General features: G+C 41.7%; 1 protein-coding gene across 2 annotated transcripts in view; it reads left to right on the forward strand.

Annotated features, from left to right (window-relative positions):
* Nucleotides 1-21,232, forward strand: part of LOC126418927 (rab GTPase-binding effector protein 1) — a 200,376-nt gene that overhangs the window by 70,127 nt on the left and 109,017 nt on the right. Inside the window, exon 4 of one of the 2 annotated variants that reach the window (XM_050085958.1) lies at nt 6,995-7,266. In XM_050085958.1, coding sequence (XP_049941915.1) covers nt 6,995-7,266 — 272 coding nt within the window. The remainder of the gene's footprint in view (nt 1-6,994; nt 7,267-21,232) is intronic. The other variant, XM_050085966.1, reaches the window with a different exon arrangement.

Raw genomic sequence — 21,232 nt, forward strand, 5'->3', positions numbered from 1 at the left:
ATTCAGCAGGGGTGGTCATCCCGACCTCCAGGCCGGGCCTCGGACCCTCTTCGTAATTATTTTGTTCTACGAGACCGCCTCTCCGTCTTGGAAGGAGTTCTCCTTCTGGCTAGTGATGATACAGCTCCTCGCGTGGTTGTTCCTGCAAGTTTGCGAAGGGAAGTCCTCATGTTATTACATGAGGGGGCACTGGGGTGTTTCCCGTACTAAAACCTTGGCTCGCAGGCATGTGTACTGGCCCGGTATTGACAGAGAAATTGAGCACTTGGTGGCCGCCTGTTCCCAGTGTGTGAGCCAACAGGAATCTCCCAGGTCAGCGTTCTCTTCATGACCGCCTGCAACCCTGGTATGGGAACGTGTTCACATCGATTTTGCGGGCCCGTTTCTCAATGGCTTTTGGCTCATTGTCATTGATGCTTATTCCCAATTCCCGTATGTGGTTCGCTGCTCCTCAACCACTTCAGAAGTTACAATCCAGGCACTAGCAAAAATCTTTTCTGTGGAAGGTCTGCCATTCACCCTGGTCTTGGACCATGGACCTCAGTTCATTTTGCAGACCTTCCAGGATTTTTGTAGGCGCTTCAGTATTCGGCACGTTTGCTCTCCCCACTTTCATCCACAATCGAATGGGGAAGCCAAGCGCATGGTGCGTACATTTAAGACGCAGATGAAAAAGTATGTGCACGAATTTCCTGTGGAGGAGGCGTTGACGTTTTTCCTGACGGCATACCGGACCACACCAATGGGAGAACGCAGCCCTGCAAAGCTCCTCCACGGGCGCCAACCTATGACTCTGCTGCACCTCGTCCGGCCTGCTCCTCGCCAGTCTTTGCAAAATGGAGTACCCGGCTTTCCACCGGGTATGTCGGTCTGGGCACGTGGGTTTGGTCGTAATCCACGTTGGATACTGTCGGTGGTCCTTCGCTGCAATGGCCGCTGGCTCTATACCTTGCAGGTGGGAGACCGGGAGGTACGTTGTCACCAAAATCAGCTACGTTCATGTTTGGGCACCCAACCTCCGACCCCTCGGGCCCGCCTTCCCCATTGCCGGCACCCTTGTTGGTTTCTCAGAGGACGCTACCGCCCCTCCCCCCTGTGACTCTGCCACACTGCAATGGTTCTCAGCCTTGGCAGCCTCCAGCAGCTCCAGCACCAGCATCGCCATCGTTAGAGATGCCGCAACAAGAGCCGGCCCCCCTCGCAGGTCCGGTTTCTCAGGAGGCTGGTTCACCTGTGGTCGTCCCTTCCCCATCGTCCCCGCCACTGAGGCTTGCCCCTCCGAAGGTGGACAAGGATCCAGAGTTCGACGGCTTGTCTCCCGCTCTGTCCTGGGCTCCGGTGGTGGGACGACGTGGGCCTCTTCGTGTGGGTCACTTCCAGCCTTATTCGAAGGTTATGGCTCGAGGGTTGGCAGATCCCCTCGACTCCAGCCTTCTGAAGGATGTGGAGGTCATCGCTCCTGCAAGATGCTCCACCTCCCGACGCAGTGGATCACGGTGGATTCACTCCCCGAAGGAGGAGTGCAGAAAGATCGCGGGAGGCGCACATCGGCACAGCGCGTCACGGACGCTAGTTGCCGCAAGTAGAGTCCCGTCCACCAGAGGGCACGCGAGAATTCGGCCGCGACCTCTGCCGGTGGAACGACAACAACAACTCAGGCAGCACGGGCCATGCCCAGTCAGTTCACATCGGGCATGCCTAGGAGACAGTTCCCGGTCTATGCTATGTGAAGTGCGATGGAAATCGTGAACCATGTTACTACACTGTAGTATTTTTATCAACTCTTGTAAACTGCCACACAGCTGGAGTGTTAGTCATTGCTGCATGTAACCCACTACAGTTACTGGGATATTATTACTTCATTCACTGTGGCGAATATATTGTCTTCCTTTTTTTCGTTTTTAAAATTTTGGTGTTGATATAAGTTAGTCAGGTGGAACTTCTACACATCATGTGTTCGGCTAACAGTCCAAGATTAGCACTGTGAGCCTAATTGGAATTCAGACTGAATTTTCGTCTTTCACAGAAACATTACTAACAAACCGCTACAACTATACTGATGCAAATTACTATTCCGTGACGGATCATCATGTTGCCAAAAGTAGCCTTGTCTGTTGACATAATAAATATGTATTAGAAAAGCTGTGGTGGTTTTGTATTAATGTTACCAAGAAGAGTTGTGGAGCTCAAGATGATCAAGATTATTTCACAAGAATGTTAAGAGTACCAGCTCAACTGCAAAACTATGCTCCGAAACCAGATTTACAACTTGTTTACCAGTACACCTCTCCGCTCATTCATCTAACCATTTCTGTTGTTGTAATTTTTAGTTCACACCTTTTTCTTTTACATGGTTGTTTCGCTTCTTCTTTTCATCTTGTCCTATCTGACAAGGGTCTTTTAAGATTTTTCTTGCTAACTATTTGAGAGCAATTGTCTGCATATCATTCTCTCTTTTTCCTGCGTGATGACTTTTAGTGTCAATGTACAGTGTACTTCACAATTCTCCTAACAGGTTTTTAAGGGTTGTTGTTGGTGGTGGGGGGTGGGGGAGAGGGGCTTAATAGATAAAGTTTTTATGAGGAACCCATGTCTGGAAATGTCATTTGCATGTAAAAATTTGAAGATAGGATTACTTTTAACTCTCCCACTGTGCATACCATATGCACACAGTGGAGACATTGACTCTGACCTGTGTGCTTCACAGGAACCCATGGCATGGGCAGTGTTTTGAGTATTCATCATTAGGTTCTCTTCTATGTAACAGAGGACACCCCCTTCAAAGTGGCTTGTCCGTAAAGCTCCACAGTCAGCCCTCCTAGTTGTGGATAGCAGCTTCTCACAATGGTTTTTTAGTCAGTTGAAAATGGTATATGATGGCATAACTGCCACAGGGACCGACGATGCCCTCTTATCAGTTTGTTTGTGTACTGTGAAGTGAGAGATTCAGAAGCAATCCTATCCTCAAACTTATTTCTCATCCAAATGGTAAGTTTGTGGGCATGGGTTTCTTGACAAAACTTAATATGCTACACTGTCGGAAAAGAAAATTTAGTACATGTGGATAGATGACGTTGGTCTTGATCCGATGACAGCATATGCCACCTGAAGGGATAGTGGGTGTACTGATAATGATTTCAAACAATGGAAAATCCAGAATGGAATGCAACAATATTATGAGATGGAAAGTTGCCACTCACCAAATAGCAGAGATACTGAGTCGCAGATGAGCACAACAAAAAGATTTTCGCACTTAAAGCTTTTGGCCAATGGCCTTTGTCAACAATACACACACATATGCACGCGCGCGCACACACACACTCACACACTCACACACTCACACACTCACACACACACACACACACACACACACACACACACACACACACACACACACACACACACACACACACACACACGACTGCAGTCTCAGCCAACTGAAACCATACTGCAAGCAGCAGCACCTGTGCATGATGGGAGTGGCGACTAGGTGGGGGAAAGGAGGAAGCTGGGGCGGGAAGGGGGAGGGATAAGTATGGTGTGGATGGTGGCCAGTGAAGTGCTGCAGGTTGGGCAGTGGGCAGGGGAGAGGTGGGGAGGGGGGGGGGGGGGGGGGGAGTAGCAGAAAATGAGAGAAATGGAGAGAAATAAATAATAAAATTAAAAAAAAGAATGGGTGTGTTGATGGAATGATGTCTGTGTAGTGCTGGAATGGGAGCAGGGAAGGGGCTGGATTGATGAGGACAGAAACTAATGAAGGTTGAGGCTAGGAGGGTTACAGGACCACAACCTCCCTGGCCTCAACCTTCGTTAGTCACTGTCCTCACCCATACAGCCTCTTCCCTGCTCCCATTCCAGCACTACACAGCCGTCATTCCACCACCACACCCAGTCTTTTATTATTATTTATTTATTTATTTATTTATTTATTTATTTATTTATTTATTTCTCTCTCTCTATTTCTCACCTTTTCCACTATACAATAACATCATCTGTGAAAAGCCTCATTAAACTCCGACAGTATCCTGGTGAGAAGTAATGGTCTGAAGATTTCTCTCTGTTAAGAGTGACACATTATGTTCTATTTGCTAGGAACTCTTACATCCAATCACACAGCTGGTCTGACATACTCTGTACACTCAAACAATGGAAAATTCAAAATGCAATAATGTCAATATTATGAAAAGGATAGTTGCTGCTCACCATATAGTGGAGATGCTTAGTCATGGACAAGCACAATAAAAAGACTGTCAAACAAAGCTTTTGGGCAAACAGGCCTTCATCAGAATACACACACACACACACACACACACACACACACACACACACACACACAAAAGCACTACAGACCCTGCCTGCTAAGACCAGAGTCAGTCTTCGTTTGACAGTCTTTTTGTTGTGCCCATCTGCAACTCGGCATCTCTGCTGTATGATGAGTAACAATGATCTTTTTCATAATGTTGTCATATTGTGTACACTCATATTTCGTTCATTAGGAGGCTGTTTGGAACTTGGCATCAATATGGGTGCCAGTACCTACTTCCTTCTGGACAAGCAGAGCAAACTGGGTTTCACATGATTGGTGTTTGCAGAATCCATGTTGATACCTGCAAAGGAGATGCCACAGTACATGAGCATGAAACAAGTTCCAAAATTCTTTATCTGTTTGATATCAGCAATACTATTAGTTATGTGCATCTGCTTGATAACCCTTTTTGAAAATGAAGATGAGCTGCACTTCCCCAATTACTAGGAATGCTTCATTCCTACTGTAACTTACAGTACATTGCTGCTACAAGAGGAATAAGTTCTTTCGTATAGTCTGTGGAATTGCATAGTCATCTCAACAGGTCCAATGGTCTTTCCTGTGTTGAGAGATTTCAGTTGATTTCCTATCCCTTGATCAACTTATTTCTGTGTATGTTGTGTTAATGTTCATATGAGAATTTAATGCAGGAAATGCAGTACAATATTCCTCGGTGAAACAGTTTTGTAAAAAGGAGTTCAGTATATCATCTTTCTGTCTGTCATCTTCCATTTTAATGGTCTCACGGTGTATGGACAGGTAACTTTGATCAGTTTACTGATTTAATGTAAGTCCAAAACTTATCAGGATTTTCTGTCATATAGGTAAATAGATATTACTTCATGTATGGTTTTCCTTACACTAATTTTGGCAATTTTGGCTTCATTCAATTTTTATTTTCCTGTGAGGTTTTGGCTATGTCTAAATCTGCAGCAAAGCTTTTTTTCTGCTTTCAGAGTACCTTTCTAACATGGCTGTTGAACCACAACAGGTCTTTCTCATCTCTTGTGACTTTGCTCGGCACCTGCCTGTCATAGGCATATTGTCCAATACTCTTCATATTTATGATGTTTGAAGTTTTCCCAGCATACTGAATATTCTATGAGGTTTCAGAATTGCAGCTGGATCATGTTGACTTCTCGCAACAATATTTTGGCTGGCAACTGTCCAGTGAAGACGGCTGGACCATTGCCAGCCAAAGTATTGTTGCAAGAAGTCAACATGATCCATCTGCAACCCTAAAACCTCGTAAAATACTCTTGATATTTGTGCATTATACTCAATATTTAAAATATTATGACATGGATAGATTGCTACTTGCTGGTAAGGTGACACGTTGAGTAGCAGACAGGCACAGCAAAAACACACACACACACACACACACACACACACACACACACACACACACACACACGCACACATGACTGCTGTGACTGTCTGCTTGGGCTAGAATACCTCAACATTTTTCAGTCTTCTATCCTGTTGGTGACCAGGAGATCTAAGCTGTTACTGCCCAAATTCAGTTTTTTGTTTATGTGCTCAAGACAATTTTCTAAGATGGCCTTTACAATAATTCCATGATTCCCTGTCCCTATTTCCTGAGTCTGTCTCTGTTCTCCTCATAATGAATTCTAGGTATGATGAATTACGTGGTACTCGATCTTTAACTTTTGTCTCACTCAGCACCTCGCATTACATCTCAAACTGTTTTGTTTCCTGAATCTTTCAGTTTAAGTTGGTGGTATTATAGTGTCATAGCAGCAAAACACTCGACATAAATGGTAGACAACATTTTGTTAGATGATGATAGTTTGACCTTCATGATATAAAATTTGAACTTATGCACTCTCTACTTATTGATATGTCAAATTTATATAACACTCGTATACTTACAGTTCAGGCACATTCACCTTCAACAGATCAGTTCAGAGATTATTCTGTTGACAGTTTCTTCTTAGCATGCCAACTGAGTAACAGTTTCACGCTGATGGGACGTCTTGCACCGTCCAGATGATGTGGGGAATTAATCAAAGGTTTCATCAGTTTGTAGCTAAGTTAACAAGTACAGCTGTGAGTGCTTCTCTTAATCTTGTGGTCTTTTATTTACATTGTTTTGAAAATTGAGTTTGTTTCTCCAGCTGTTTGCTCTGAATTTGTCTGGTTTTGAGTTTATTTTGTTTCTGATTCAGTCTCTGAATTCTACTGAGTGAGTGGTTTCCTTGTTTAGATGGTCCATTTTAGAGAAGTGATTTGCTTCCTGGTAATTTCCTAAATCCACAGGAGACAATTTGTTATTTCAACAAAGGAATTAGTAATCCTTTTGTCAGACACTGTCCACTCTAATCAGATATTGCATCTTTCTTCTCATCTCTCATCTAATTGCCTGTCAGAGTTACAGATTACTATGAATGCCTTCCTTTTTCGACTGCCATGCATGAAACGTCTCTATTCACTTCTTTAATATTTTATCAATGTCATTGGTAATTTAATGTGCCTAATGCCCAACCTCCTCACTGAGAAAAAGCTTGCATTCCACAGAATTAGCTTGCAAATAATATCCTAGTTCAAAAGAACAAAAAAATCTATGTAATGTGTGTGTGTGTGTGTGTGTGTGTGTGTGTGTGTTTTGTAATATTTGTTATGTTATATTGAGATACAGTAGTTTGATTTTCACATTTTGTCCATCAGAAACCCAGGAGTATGAGAATGAGGTGAAGCAACTTCAGAAGATCAACAAAGATTTGGAGCAAGAGGTACATCAGTTACGTGCACAAGTGCAACAGCACCAAGGCACTTCAGACAGAAGTGGACGTGATTCACCTATACTTGCACCTAGCGTCATGCTTTCTGCAGTCACTAAAACACTGGCTCGTAAAGTTGTCAGTCAGTTAGGTGCTGATGCTTCCTCTGTGATTCAAGACAACAATCTTGAAGACAGTATGAGGAAGGTAAAAAAGTATGTACGTAACTTTTTATGTGCTTCATTTTTCAACTACCACACACCAGTTCCCAGGAGAGATGGTTGTAAATGTTACAGTACAGAAACTGGCATTTGGTATGAAAGCCGAAAGAATTTGGGGTGTCGTGTGTCTGTTAGTTCATGAAATACTGTTATTTGAAAATTGCGTGGTTAAGGCTAGATTTTTTTGTGACTGAGCCTACTGTCCTTCTCACTACCCTTATGTGAATATCCTTGTCCATATTTTTTTTGTGTTTGGCACTTTATAATAAATTAGAAACAGTAGTATTTCCTAATCAGCAAACTGTTTCCGTGGTGTAATTTCACCATTACATACACATGTCTGTGCTACAATTTTCCCAGTGCCGGTACTAATTTTCTATATATTGGCAAAACATTTCAGTAATGCAGAAGCTTTCTTAATTATACATTCATAATTATGAATTGCTTTGCAAATGTTTATATATAATTATTATTGCCTACATGTACATATCATGAAGAGGGTGAAATACTTGTTTTGTGAACTTGCCGTCTGCCACATAAAGAGAAAAGAGTATTAAGATTGTTCAATGTGAGAACTGTATATGAAGTGTTCATGACTGCAGTCATTTGAATAACATTTGCTGTATGCACTTGTCTTATGACTTGTCACACTATTGTACATCTGAGTTGCAGTTATAATGTCCATTATTTATAGGGTATAGTAGCCTAGAATGCACCATCCCAAACCCCTCCATACTTAAGGGAATCCACTGAGTTGCTTTGTAAATGTTAAATAAGACAGTGACACACACACACACACACACACACACACACACACACATATGCAGACATGCATGTCAACATACACCTTGATATATTACCCAAAACAGTCAAGCACAGCTGTTTAGTTCTTGTTTGAGAACTATTACAGGAAAGTTGCAGGATGCAAACTAGGAATTGAAAGCAAGTAAGTTAATTGAACATCAGTACAAAGTTCAAGCTCCAGGAGGTTCACTTGAAGCACAGAAAATGGCAGTGGCTGAAAATTGCCTGCCATGTTGCACAGGAGCTAGTGACGTAACAGATTATGCAGTACTGATCATGATAATAAGAGATACTGTTACTTGTGGATTTAATTGAAATTAAGAGATTGTGCATTATTGACTCGCAGCACTTAACAAGCACCCTCTAAAAACACACTAGAGAATTTGTTCCGTCATTCCCAGCATTTCAGATGTGTAAAAAAACACTCTAAGTCATGAGGTGAAGTTGGGGGCAGAACAATAGTAAGAAATAGTTCAGTATTGCAGTCCTCACTTAGTGACTTTCTAATCACCTGACTGATACGCATGTGCACAATATCCAGATTTGGATTGAATCCAACTTTCAACAATTATTTTTGTTTTACTGCATTAATGTGTGTAGAAAAATCAGTAGAAAACACAAAATTAACAGAATGAACACAATTCATATGTTATATTTGGCTCTCAGAAGGACACAGCATGTGTTTTTTTACCACTTACTAGCCTTAATATCCTGTCCAAAGGCCTACTACTTCAGTGACCATCTGCATCATGTGAAGAAGGGAGTCTATGAGGCTAGTAATCACACTTTCACATTCTGCCACCTCCTTCCAGACTGCTCGAGTGACGTTCCGAAGCTAATTGTGGGTTCTTGCTGCAGGTAGGCCAGTTTTCTCACATTGTTCATTCAGTCTCTGCCCATAAGTTTTCAATGGGGCTGAGGTCTGGTGCAGGAGAAGGCCATTTGAGAAGAGGAATCTTATTCTGTTCAGGAAACCACTCCTGCACCACAGCTGACACATACAGACTGATCCTGCTTGAAACAGATTAATTCCTCAAGATACAGTTGTTACACTGATGAGATCATAACATTACATGTAATAACAGCATCAAATCAGATAACTATCCCGTGGAGCATCCCAGGTCCACAGAAACACATCCAGCCCCAAATTGCCCGATAGGCATGGCTACAGTGAGATGACTAGTGAATATATTTTGAGTTGAAATGGACACCATGCAGCTGATAGACCTAATACTGAAACATCGTTCACTGTGGAAAATACTGATACATCAAAATAAGATTACATTCTGCCAGCCACAATAAGTATTTTCCTCAGCAAATGCTAATGATTAGAGTCAACCATCATGGGGATTCCTCATGACTGCCACAAGTTTGCTTTGTAGTCCGGCCTCCCAAAGCCAGCAATGAACCTTGTTCTGCTACCTGGCAAATGCAGTAATATGTTTCATCTGCACCATATTTAAAAACTGATTTACCTGTGGTGTGTTTAATTGTTCATTATCCTTGTATGTAAGTATGAGGGGCTTCGTTCCGCTGTAGCCCTCAGTGGTCCACAGCAGTCCACCCACCCCACCGCTGCCCCATACCGAACCCAGGGTTATTGTGTGGTTCGGCCCCCAGTGGACCCCCCAGTAACATCTCATACCAGATGAGTGTAACCTCAAATGTTTGCGTGGTAGACTAATTATGGTGTACGCGTATGTGGAAATGGTGTTTGCGTAGCAATCGTCGACACAGTGTATCTGAGGTGGAATAAGGGGAATCGGCCCACATTTACCAAGGTAGATGGAAAACTGCCTTAAAAACCATCCACAGGCTGGCCGGCACACCGGACCTCAACACTAATCTGCCGGGTGAGTTCGTGCTGGTGACAGACACACCTTCCCACTTGGGAAGTAGCAGGTTAGACCGCGCAGCTAGCCTGGCGGGCTTTCATTAGCCTTGACCGATGCCAGTGTCTAGTTCCCATAGCCCTATTGCATTCTCTAGTATCATGATAATGTTTTCTGCATTGTTGCCATACCATGCTCTAGTCTCAAACACTGTCAAAGCACCACCACAAGCACAAGGATGCTGTCATGAGTACCCTATTGACAATGAGGCACGGCTCATGAATAAACTGGATGGACTCAAATGTGAAGTGTTTAGGATATCTGATCTTGATCAGTGTACTGCAATTGTTATGCAGGGTGATCATTAATAAAACCAACAAACTGCAGGGATGGATTCCTCACTGAAAATGGAGGAAAAAAGATCCTGTGAACATGTGTCCAGAAATGCATTGTTGCCACAATAGATGATACTGACAAATTAAACTTCCTCTGATCATGTGCTGTGTGTTCCTTGTGTGTTGCAGGCTGTTTTATAGATTTAGCATACTGTAAACACCAGAATGGTCCGATATGTTGAGAAGAAGCAGAGATGGTGTTTGTATACGGCCAAGCAGATGGAAAGAGTTGAGAGCCATCACAGCTATATCAAAACAAGTACCCTCACAGACACCAATCACATCACACAAATTTTGAAGTCCTTTTTGGATGCTTATGTGATCATGGGTTCTTTGAGACAGATAAACATGCAGGGAGAAGGCAGACTGTGCATACACTAGATGTGGAGGACCGGGCTCTAGAGGATATTGAGATACACACTAGTACAAGCCAGGCAAGTGGACTGCCAACATGGTGTAAGCCAAAGTACGATTATGTGTATCTTGCGTGACAGCTGCTACCATCCCTGTCACCTGCAACAAGTAAAAGGGTTATCAGCAGCTGATTTCCCACCAAGGGAAGGATTTTGTCAATGGTTTTTTTGTACCAGACCATCACAATTACAGTATTTCTGTCATCAGTCCTATTTACCGACGAACCAACTTTTACCAGAACTGGCATCATCAGTCTGCATAATCGTCATCCGTGGGCTGCAGACAGTCATTGCGGAATAATTGAGACATCTCATCAGCATCAGTGTGTGGGCAGGGATTCTTAGCGACCACGTACTTGGACCGTTTATTATTCCACAGTGCCTTGACGGAGGAACGAACTTGTACTTCTGCAGAATACTCTGCCTGGGTAGCTTGTGAATGTGCCTTTGGCAATACGATAGGTTCTGTGGTTTCTGCGTGATGGAGCACCACCAAACTTGCTCATTGCAGTTTGCTGACACCTCAAAATCCTCTTTGCCAGGTGTTGGATAGGACGCAGACACCCTGTAGCATGACCTGCTAGATCACCAAGTATTAAACCCAGTTGATTTTACCTCTTGGGGCATCTGAAAAGCGATATGTATTCTGAACCAGTTCCTGATGTGCAAACCCTTCAACAGCATGTTCACAGCACATGTGACACTATTCGGAGAGAGGCCAGAACATGCAGAAGAGTGCCCATGATGTGACTTGTGAACGCGTGCATTGCATCCCCTTTGAACACCTGTTGTGACATGGATGTGACGCAGCTCTGCACTGTGTCCCAGGATGATTTGTTGTCATTGTGTGAACACTGTCCATTTCCGGACACATGTTCGTAGCACCTTTTTTCCTCCTTTTCCTGTCAGGAATCCGTCCTTGCAGTTTGTTGGATTTATTAATGTTCACCCTGTAGAACAAAAGATGTAATGATAGCTGTAACTCTCAATGTTAGACTCTTCGTCCGTGCAGCAGAATACAGCCATCACATATGCATGTGATTCTAAAAGACTGTTAAGCAGTCTAGTATCTGTAAAATATCCACAAAGGTTTTAAGGCACTAGACTTAAGGAAAATGCTGGGATGGTTCCTTTGAAAAGGACATAGTTGATTTTTTGTGTGTGCTTCTGCAATCTGTGATCTCACTCCATTCTAATATATAATTGGGGTTGTTAAACCCAAATCTTACTTTCTTCAATGGTCTTTAAAAGATAGCTTCCAGTTTTTACACAATATTTTCTCTCTGGAAAAATCCACCCTCTCTGTGGTTAACCCATAACTGTTTTTTCCTTATTTATATCAGTTTGACAGTTTATCCAAACAAATTTGTGTAAAAATATCATGGAAACTTAAATACATATGACCAAACTATTTGTTTCTGTGAAGCGTGATCAGTGAGGGATATTAATAGCTGATCCAGTATCATATACCTGAAATGAAGATTGTCGAAAAACGTAAAGTAATTCCATGTAGATTTGAATAAGATTTAAGAGTTTAGAATACTGTCAAAATGTTAACTGTAGGTGATTTGATTCATAAATTACATTGTGTAAAGTTCAGAGCAACAAGATTGTCGGAAGGAATCTATTTAGTCCTAGAAGGAAAATCAGTATGAATAAAGGAAACGTTAAAAACATGTAGATAAAAGGAAAATTTTTTAAGGGAGTGGCAAAACTTGGTATGGGAAACTAGTTGTACTAAGTGGTAGTAGCAAAAATGGAAAAAAATAACAAAATGAAACTCTAAAGTGAAAGTACTCTTAAATGTTATTATAGAATAATGTCAACAGAAAACTAAATGATACATCATCACATACTCTTCCCCTTCTGTAAATCATAGAAATCATCTTAATTTGATTACTGAAGCAATCTCTTCATATCTACACACATACTCCACTAACCAGCATCACTACCCTATCACATAGTGCAATATTTTATGCTCTATGCTTCATTGTTCCTAATTTTGTCATATCAACAAACCTTGAGTGCCTTTTATATCTTGGTAACTTATACTTTGTTCTTATTTGTCAAAAGCTCTTCTGTCTTCATCTTTTGCACAAATAACCACTTGTGTTTTGTCATTATACACTCTGTCATTTTTTTTATATTTTTTACACCACCACACGTAAAGTGACATTTGTACTGTGCTCCAAATGTATAGTTTTGGGAATTTGCTACTCATCTTTAGGCCAATACTTGATAAAACTTCTTTCTTTTGTGTGATTAGTATTTGCTTAACTATGTGTGGGTTTATTTACTTAACTGATTTTATTATTTAATGCACTCTCCCTTCCTCAGTAGCAAACTTACTCCAATTAACAAGTTTGTTTGCTTGGCCATCCTCCACAGCAAGCACAGAAATATATGTTACGTAAATAAAAAATGCGTTCTGTTGCTGCATTGTATTTTATTCTCTCTGATGCATTTCACCTTTTTTCATTTTAAGGCATCCTCAGTGGGATCTTTGATGATAAGAGTTGTCATACACTTTCGTTTTGCTATGTATTCTTTTTAGATTATTTTAGATTATAATACAGTTCACTTTTCATTTTTTATGTAAATAAGTGATTACTTGTTGGTTTAAGAATCGTGAAAGAAGGTTGTATATGTGGAAGAGGCCTGGAGACACTGGAAGATTTCAGATAGATTATATAATGGTAAGACAGATTTAGGAACCAATTTTTAAATTGTAAGACATTTCCAGTGGCAGATGTGGGCTCTGACCACAATCTGTTAGTTATGAACGGTAGATTGAAACTGAAGAAACCGCAAAGAAAAAAGGTGGGAATTTAAGGTGGGACCTGGATAAACTGAAAGAACCAAAGGTTGTAGAGAGTTTCACAGAGCACATTAGAGAACAATTGACAAGAATGGGGGAACAGTAGAAGAAGAATGGGTAGCTTTGAGAGATGAAATAGTCAAGGCAGCAGGGGATCAAGTAGGTAAAAAGTTGAGGGCTAGTAGAAATCCTTGGGTAACAGAAGAGATAGTGAATTTAATTGATGAAAGGAGAAAATACAAAAATGCAGTAAATGAAGCAGGAAAAAAGGAATACAAACGTCTCAAAAATGAGATCGACAGGAAGTGCAAAATTGCTAAGCAGGGATGGCTAGAGGGCAAATGTAAGGATGTAGAGGCATATATCACTAGGGGGTAAGATAGATACTGCCTACAGGAAAGTTGAAGAGACCTTTGGAGAAAAGAGAACCACTTGAAAGAATATCAAGAGCTCAGATGGAAAACCAGTTCTAAGCAAAGAAGGGAAGGCAGAAAGGTGGAAGGAGTATATAGAGGGTTTATACAAGGGCGATGTACTTGAGGACAATATTATGGAGATGGAAGAAAATGTAATGAAGATGAAATGGGAGATATGATACTGCGTGAAGAGTTTGACAGAGCACTGAAAGACGTAAGTCAAAAAGAGGTCCTGGGAGTAGACAACATTCCGCTAGAACTACTGATAGCCGTGGGAGAGCCAGCCATGACAAAACTGTACCACCTGGTGAGCAAGATGTATGAGACAGATGAAATACCTTCAGACTTCAAGAAGAATATAATAAGTCAAATTCCAAAGAAAGCAGGTGCTGACAGGTGTGAAAGTGCTGACAGGTGTGAAAATTACCGAACAATCAGCTTAATAAGTCACAACTGCAAAATACTAACATGAATTCTTTACAGATGAATGGAAAAACTGGTAGAAGCCAACCTCAGGGAAGATCAGTTTGGATTCTGTAGATATGTTGGAAGACATGAGGCAATACTGACCCTACGACTTATCGTAGAAGATAGATTAAGGATGGCAAACCTACATTTCTAGCATTTGTAGACTTAGAGAAAGCTTTTGACAATGTTGACTGGAATACATTCTTTTAAATTCTGAAGGTGGCCGGAGTCAAATACAGGTAATGAAAGGCTATTTACAATTTGTGCAGAAACCAGATGGCAGTTATAAGAGTTGAGGGACATGAAAGGGAAGCAGTGGTTGGGAAGGGAGTGAGATAAGGTTGTAGCCTATCCCCGATGTTATTCAATCTTTATATTGAGCAAGCAGTACAGGAAAAAAAAGAAAAATTTAGAGTAGGAATTAAAATCCATGGAAAAGAAATAAAAACTTTTAGGTTTGGCGATGACATTGTAATTCTGTCAGAGACAGCAAAGGACCTGGAAGAGTGGTTGAACGGAATGGACAGTGTCTTGAAAGGAGGATATGAGCTGAATATCAACAAAAGCAAAATGAGGATAATGGAATGTAGTCAAATTAAATCAGATGTTGCTAACTAAAGAAATTAGGTTAGGAAATGAGACAAAGTAGTAGATGAGTTTTGCTATTTGGGGAGCAAAATAACTGATGATGGTCCAAGTAGAGAGGATATAAAAGATATAAAATATAGACTGGCCATGACAAGGAAAGCGTTTCTGAAGAAGAGAAGTTTAACACTGAGTATAGATTTAAGTATCAGGAAGTCTTTTCTGAAAGTATTTGCATGGAGTGTAGCCATGTATGGAAGTGAAACATGGTTAATAAATAATTTAGACAAGAAGAGAGTAGAATCTTTCGAAATGTGGTGCTACAGAAGAATGCTGAAGATTAGATGGGTAGATTACGTAACTAATGAGGAGGTACTGAATAGAACTGGGGAGAAGGGGAATTTGTGACACAGTTTGACTAGAAGAAGGGATCGGTTGGTAGGACATGTTCTGAGGCATCAAAGGATCATCAGTTCAGTATTGGAGGGCAGCATGGAGGATAAAAATCATGGAGGGAAACAGAGTTGAATACACTAAGCAGATTCGGAAGGATGTAGGTTGCAATAGGTACTTGGAGATGAGTAGCATGGAGAACTGCACTGAAGACCACAACAACAACAAGAAGTGATTACTTACTGTTCTTCATGTTTTCAGTTGCTATCAGTGTTTCCTCTCATCTGGTAACATGGAGGTTGCACTATTGCTCTGTTTACGAAACATAAGCATGTTTTTGTGTTTCAAACCTTTTTTGTTCCCACTCTTTGAGCATGTTTTTGTGTTTCAAACTTTTTTCTTCCCACTTTTGATTTAGTTTGCCCTTGTTGTTGTGATTCATTATCAGTCTTCTGTCAATAATAGAGACATAACACTGATATATATCATCCTGTGTAGTTTGTTTACGTACAAGTACATGTACATGTATATGTTGCCAACCTAACATAGTATATGCTGGGAAAAAAACCGCATGCATGAATTCTCTCTCTCTCTCTCTCTCTCTCTCTCTCTCTCTCTCTCTCTCACACACACACATACACACACACACACACACATGCGTGCGAGGACATATAAACATAATAGAAATGAGTAGATGTTAGTTTTCAGCATGTACTTCATTTGGTTGGCAACATGTGTGTGTACATAAACAAACCAAACAAGATGAGATACATGTCTATATTAGTGACAGGAGACTGATTATGCATCACAACAACATGGGCAAACAAAATGAAAAGTGGGAAGAAAAATGTTCAAAACTCAAAAACAAGCTTATGTTTCATAAATAGAGCGATAGTGCAACCTCCATGTGACCAGACAAGAGGAAACACTGATACCAATTAAAAACATAAAGGACTGTAAGTAATCACTTATTTACATAAAAAGCGAGAAGCGAACTGTTATATAATCTACACTCCTGGAAATTGAAATAAGAACACCGTGAATTCATTGTCCCAGGAAGGGGAAACTTCATTGACACATTCCTGGGGTCAGATACATCACATGATCACACCGACAGAACCACAGGCACATAGACACAGGCAACAGAGCATGCACAATGTCGGCACTAGTACAGTGTATATCCACCTTTCGCAGCAATGCAGGCTGCTATTCTCCCATGGAGACGATCGTAGAGATGCTGGATGTAGTCCTGTGGAACGGCTTGCCATGCCATTTCCACCTGGCGCCTCAGTTGGACCAGCGTTCGTGCTGGACGTGCAGACCGCGTGAGACGACGCTTCATCCAGTCCCAAACATGCTCAATGGGGGACAGATCCGGAGATCTTGCTGGCCAGGGTAGTTGACTTACACCTTCTAGAGCACGTTGGGTGGCACGGGATAAATGCGGACGTGCATTGTCCTGTTGGAACAGCAAGTTCCCTTGCCGGTCTAGGAATGGTGGAACGATGGGTTCGATGACGGTTTGGATGTACCGTGCACTATTCAGTGTCCCCTCGACGATCACCAGTGGTGTACGGTCAGTGTAGGAGATCGCTCCCCACACCATGATGCCGGGTGTTGGCCCTGTGTGCCTCGGTCGTATGCAGTCCTGATTGTGGCGCTCACCTGCACGGCGCCAAACACGCATACGACCATCATTGGCACCAAGGCAGAAGCGACTCTCATCGCTGAAGACGACACGTCTCCATTCGTCCCTCCATTCACGCCTGTCGCGACACCACTGGAGGCGGGCTGCACGATGTTGGGGCGTGAGCGGAAGACGGCCTAACGGTGTGCGGGACCGTAGCCCAGCTTCATGGAGACGGTTGCGAATGGTCCTCGCCGATACCCCAGGAGCAACAGTGTCCCTAACTTGCTGGGAAGTGGCGGTGCGGTCCCCTACGGCACTGCGTAGGATCCTACGGTCTTGGCGTGCATCCGTGCGTCGCTGCGGTCCGGTCCCAGGTCGACGGGCACGTGCACCTTCCGCTGACCACTGGCGACAACATCGATGTACTGTGGAAACCTCACGCCCCACGTGTTGAGCAATTCGGCGGTACGTCCACCCGGCCTCCCGCATGCCCACTATACGCCCTCGCTCAAAGTCCGTCAACTGCACATACGGTTCACGTCCACGCTGTCGCGGCATGCTACCAGTGTTAAAGATTGCGATGGAGCTCCGTATGCCACGGCAAACTGGCTGACACTGACGGCGGCGGTGCACAAATGCTGCGCAGCTAGCGCCATTCGACGGCCAACACCGCGGTTCCTGGTGTGTCCGCTGTGCCGTGCGTGTGATCATTGCTTGTACAGCCCTCTCACAGTGTCCGGAGCAAGTATGGTGGGTCTGACACACCGGTGTCAATGTGTTCTTTTTTCCATTTCCAGGAGTGTATGAAGAATACATATCAAAGCAAAAGTGTATCATAACTCTATCATTAAAGATACCACTGAGGATGCCTTACAGTGAAAAAGGCGAGACGCGTCTGGGAGATAAAATACAATAATGAGTTTACTTATGTCTTGACCACATTTTTATTATCCATCAACCTTACACATTTAAACTTTCCGTCATTTTCCAAGGCTGCAAATAAATGACATAAAAGTGGTATCACGTGATGTGAAAATATGATTCATTTCACCATTGATAAGAGGCATGTTATGATGACCCAAACTGATACCAAGTGATAATTTTGGGAGCCAAGTGGACTAGACCACCAGGCGGCACTGGGTGCATGGTGCACACTGCAGTGTGTTTTTGTTTACAATAACAATTTTCATCATTACTACCTATAAAATAATTTAATTAGTCAGTATGGGAGTTATTTACAATGTTTTGCAAAAGGTCTTACTTTACAAAACAATGTGTTAGTTTTTTCTAATCCACTGGAAAAGCGGACTGATTGGCACTGGAGCCAGCTGTCGGTTAACAAACAAATCTTTTGTTTTACTTACAACTTACAGCACGCAAGTGGCTAATATGAGTAAAAGATTATAAATATTTAATAAAAGTTAAAATTTTATAAATTACTAGAGGGTTGTAAGGAAACTGATTAAAGTTGGCAAACTTAAGATACCGCACATAAGACATTCTGTAGTTGTATGAATATAAAGTTGTTTTCTGTAAATAACAAACATTGTAGATCACCATGCCACAATTAAGGGAAGGGGAGGGGTCAAGGGGTACACAACATATTAAAAAATCCTGTAAAACAGTTTGAAATATTGTGACTCAAATGTTTATAAAACGACAGCTGCAATTAAATAACGCAAAAGCATTGCTATACTCAGTATAGGACAAAGTTGGTGATAGAAATTTCGTGAGTAGATCCTGCCGCAATGAAAATTGCCTTTAATTTAATGATTGCCACCCCAGTTCATGTATTATATCCATGGTATGCTCTTCCCTATTTTGCTGCCCTTCTTTGAACTTTTTCTATGTCCTCCGTCAATCCTATTTGATGTGGAACCTTCAAATCACAGCAGTTCTCCGATTTGTTATTCGTAATTGTTCCAGTTTGTTATTCGTAACTGTAATCCCTAATTATATAGTTGAATGTACAGCCTTTATATTTGCTTGTTTTCTCCTCTAACTGAAAATTAGCAAATTCCTTTTAGTACTCATTTGGATGACTTCACACTGTTCATTATTAGAGTAAATTATCACCTTTTTGTGCCATACAGATATCTTGTCTGAATAATTTGCAATTTGTTTTGATCATCTGATGACTTTACATGACAGTGTCATCTGCAGACAATCTAACGAGGGCTGCTCAGATTCTCTCTTAAATTTTTTATGTAGATCGTGAACAGTAGAAGTTCTGTAACACATCCTTGGGGAATACCAGATATTACTTCTGTTTTACTCGATGATTTTCTGTCAGTTCAGGCAAACTACGACCTTTCTGGAATGAAAGTCACAAATACAGATGCGCATATGAGGTGATATTCCATAGCCACACAGTTTGATTAGAATTTGCTTGTGAGGAATGATGTCCCCTGTTGATAACACTCATTACGCCATGCCAAAAGCTAGTTGTGTTTCACAAGAACAATATTGTCTGAATCCGTGTTGGCTATTTGACAGTAAATAATTTTCTTTGAGGTGATGCATAATTTTTCGAACACATTACATGTTCCAAAATCCTACTGCAAATTGATGTTAGCAGTGTTGTTGTTGTGGTCTTCAGTCCTGAGACTGGTTTGATGCACCTCTCCATGCTACTCTATCCTGTACAAGCCTCTTCATCTCCCAATACCTACCGCAACCTACATCCTTCTGAATCTGCTTAGTGTATTCATCTCTTGGTCTCCCTCTACGATTTTTACCCTCCACGTTGCCCTCCAATACTAAACTGGTGATCCCTTAATGTCTCAGAACGTGTCCTACCAACCGATCCCTTCTTCTAGTCAAGTTGTACCACAAACTTCTCTTCTCCCCAATCCTATTCAATACTTCCTCATTAGTTATGTGATCTACCCATCTAATCTTCAGCATTCTTCTGTAGCACCACACTTCAAAAGCTTCTATTCTCTTCTTGTCCAAACTATTTATTGTCCATGTTTCACTTCCATACATGGCTACACTCCATACAAATACTTTCAGAAACGACTTCCTGACGCTTAAATCAATACTGGATGTTAACAAATTTCTCTTCTTCAGAAACGCTTTCCATGCCATTGCCAGTCTACATTTTATATCCTCTCTACTTCGACCATATCAGTTATTTTGCTCCCCAAATAGCAAAACTCCTTTACTACATTAACTGTCTCATTTCCTAATCTAATTCCCTCAGCATCACCCGACTTAATTCGACTACATTCCATTATCCTCGTTTTGCCTTTGTTGATGCTCATCCTATATCCCCCCTTCAAGACACTATCCATTCTGTTCAACTGCTCTTCCAAGTCCTTTGCTGTCTCTGACAGAATTACAATGTCATCGGCAAACCTCAAAGTTTTTATTTCTTCTCCCTCGATTTTAATACCTACTCCGAATTTTTCTTTTGTTTCCTTCACTGCTTGCTCAATATACAGATTGAATAACATTGGGGATAGGCTACAGCCATGTCTCACTCCCTTCCCAACCACCGCTTCCCTTTCATGCTCCTCGATTCTTATAACTGCCATCTGGTTTCTGTACAAATTGTAAATAGTCTTTCGCTCCCTGTATTTTACCCCTGCCACCTTCAGAATTTGAAAGAGAGTATTCCAGTCAACATTGTCAAAAGTTTCTCTACATCTACAAATGCTAGAAACATAGCTTTGCCCTTCCTTAATCTAGCTTCTAAGATGAGTCGTAGGGTCAGTATTACCTCATGTGTTCCAACATATCTACGGAATCCAAACTGATCTTCCCCGAGGTCGGCTTCTACTAGTTTTTCCATTCATCTGTAAAGAATTCGCGTTAGTATTTTGCAGCTGTGACTTATTAAACTGATAGTTCGGTAATTTTCACATCTGTCAACACCTGCTTTCTTTGGGATTGGAATTATTGTATTCTTCTTGAAGTCTGAGGGTATTTCGCCTGTTTCATACATCTTGCTCACCAGATGGTAGAGTTTTGTCAGGACTGGCTCTCCCAAGGCTGTCAGTAGTTCCAATGGAATGTTGTCTACTCCGGGGGCCTTGTTTCAACTCAGGTCTTTCAGTGCTCTGTCAGACTCTTCACACAGTATCTTATCTCCCATTTCATTTTCATCTACATCCTCTCCCATTTCCATAATATTGTCCTCAAGTGCATCGCCCTTGTGTAGACCTTCTATATACTCCTTCCACCTTTCTGCTTTCTCTTCTTTGCT

This window comes from Schistocerca serialis, chromosome 1 (genome assembly GCF_023864345.2).
Source record: "Schistocerca serialis cubense isolate TAMUIC-IGC-003099 chromosome 1, iqSchSeri2.2, whole genome shotgun sequence".
In the NCBI taxonomy this organism is placed as follows: domain Eukaryota; kingdom Metazoa; phylum Arthropoda; class Insecta; order Orthoptera; family Acrididae; genus Schistocerca; species Schistocerca serialis.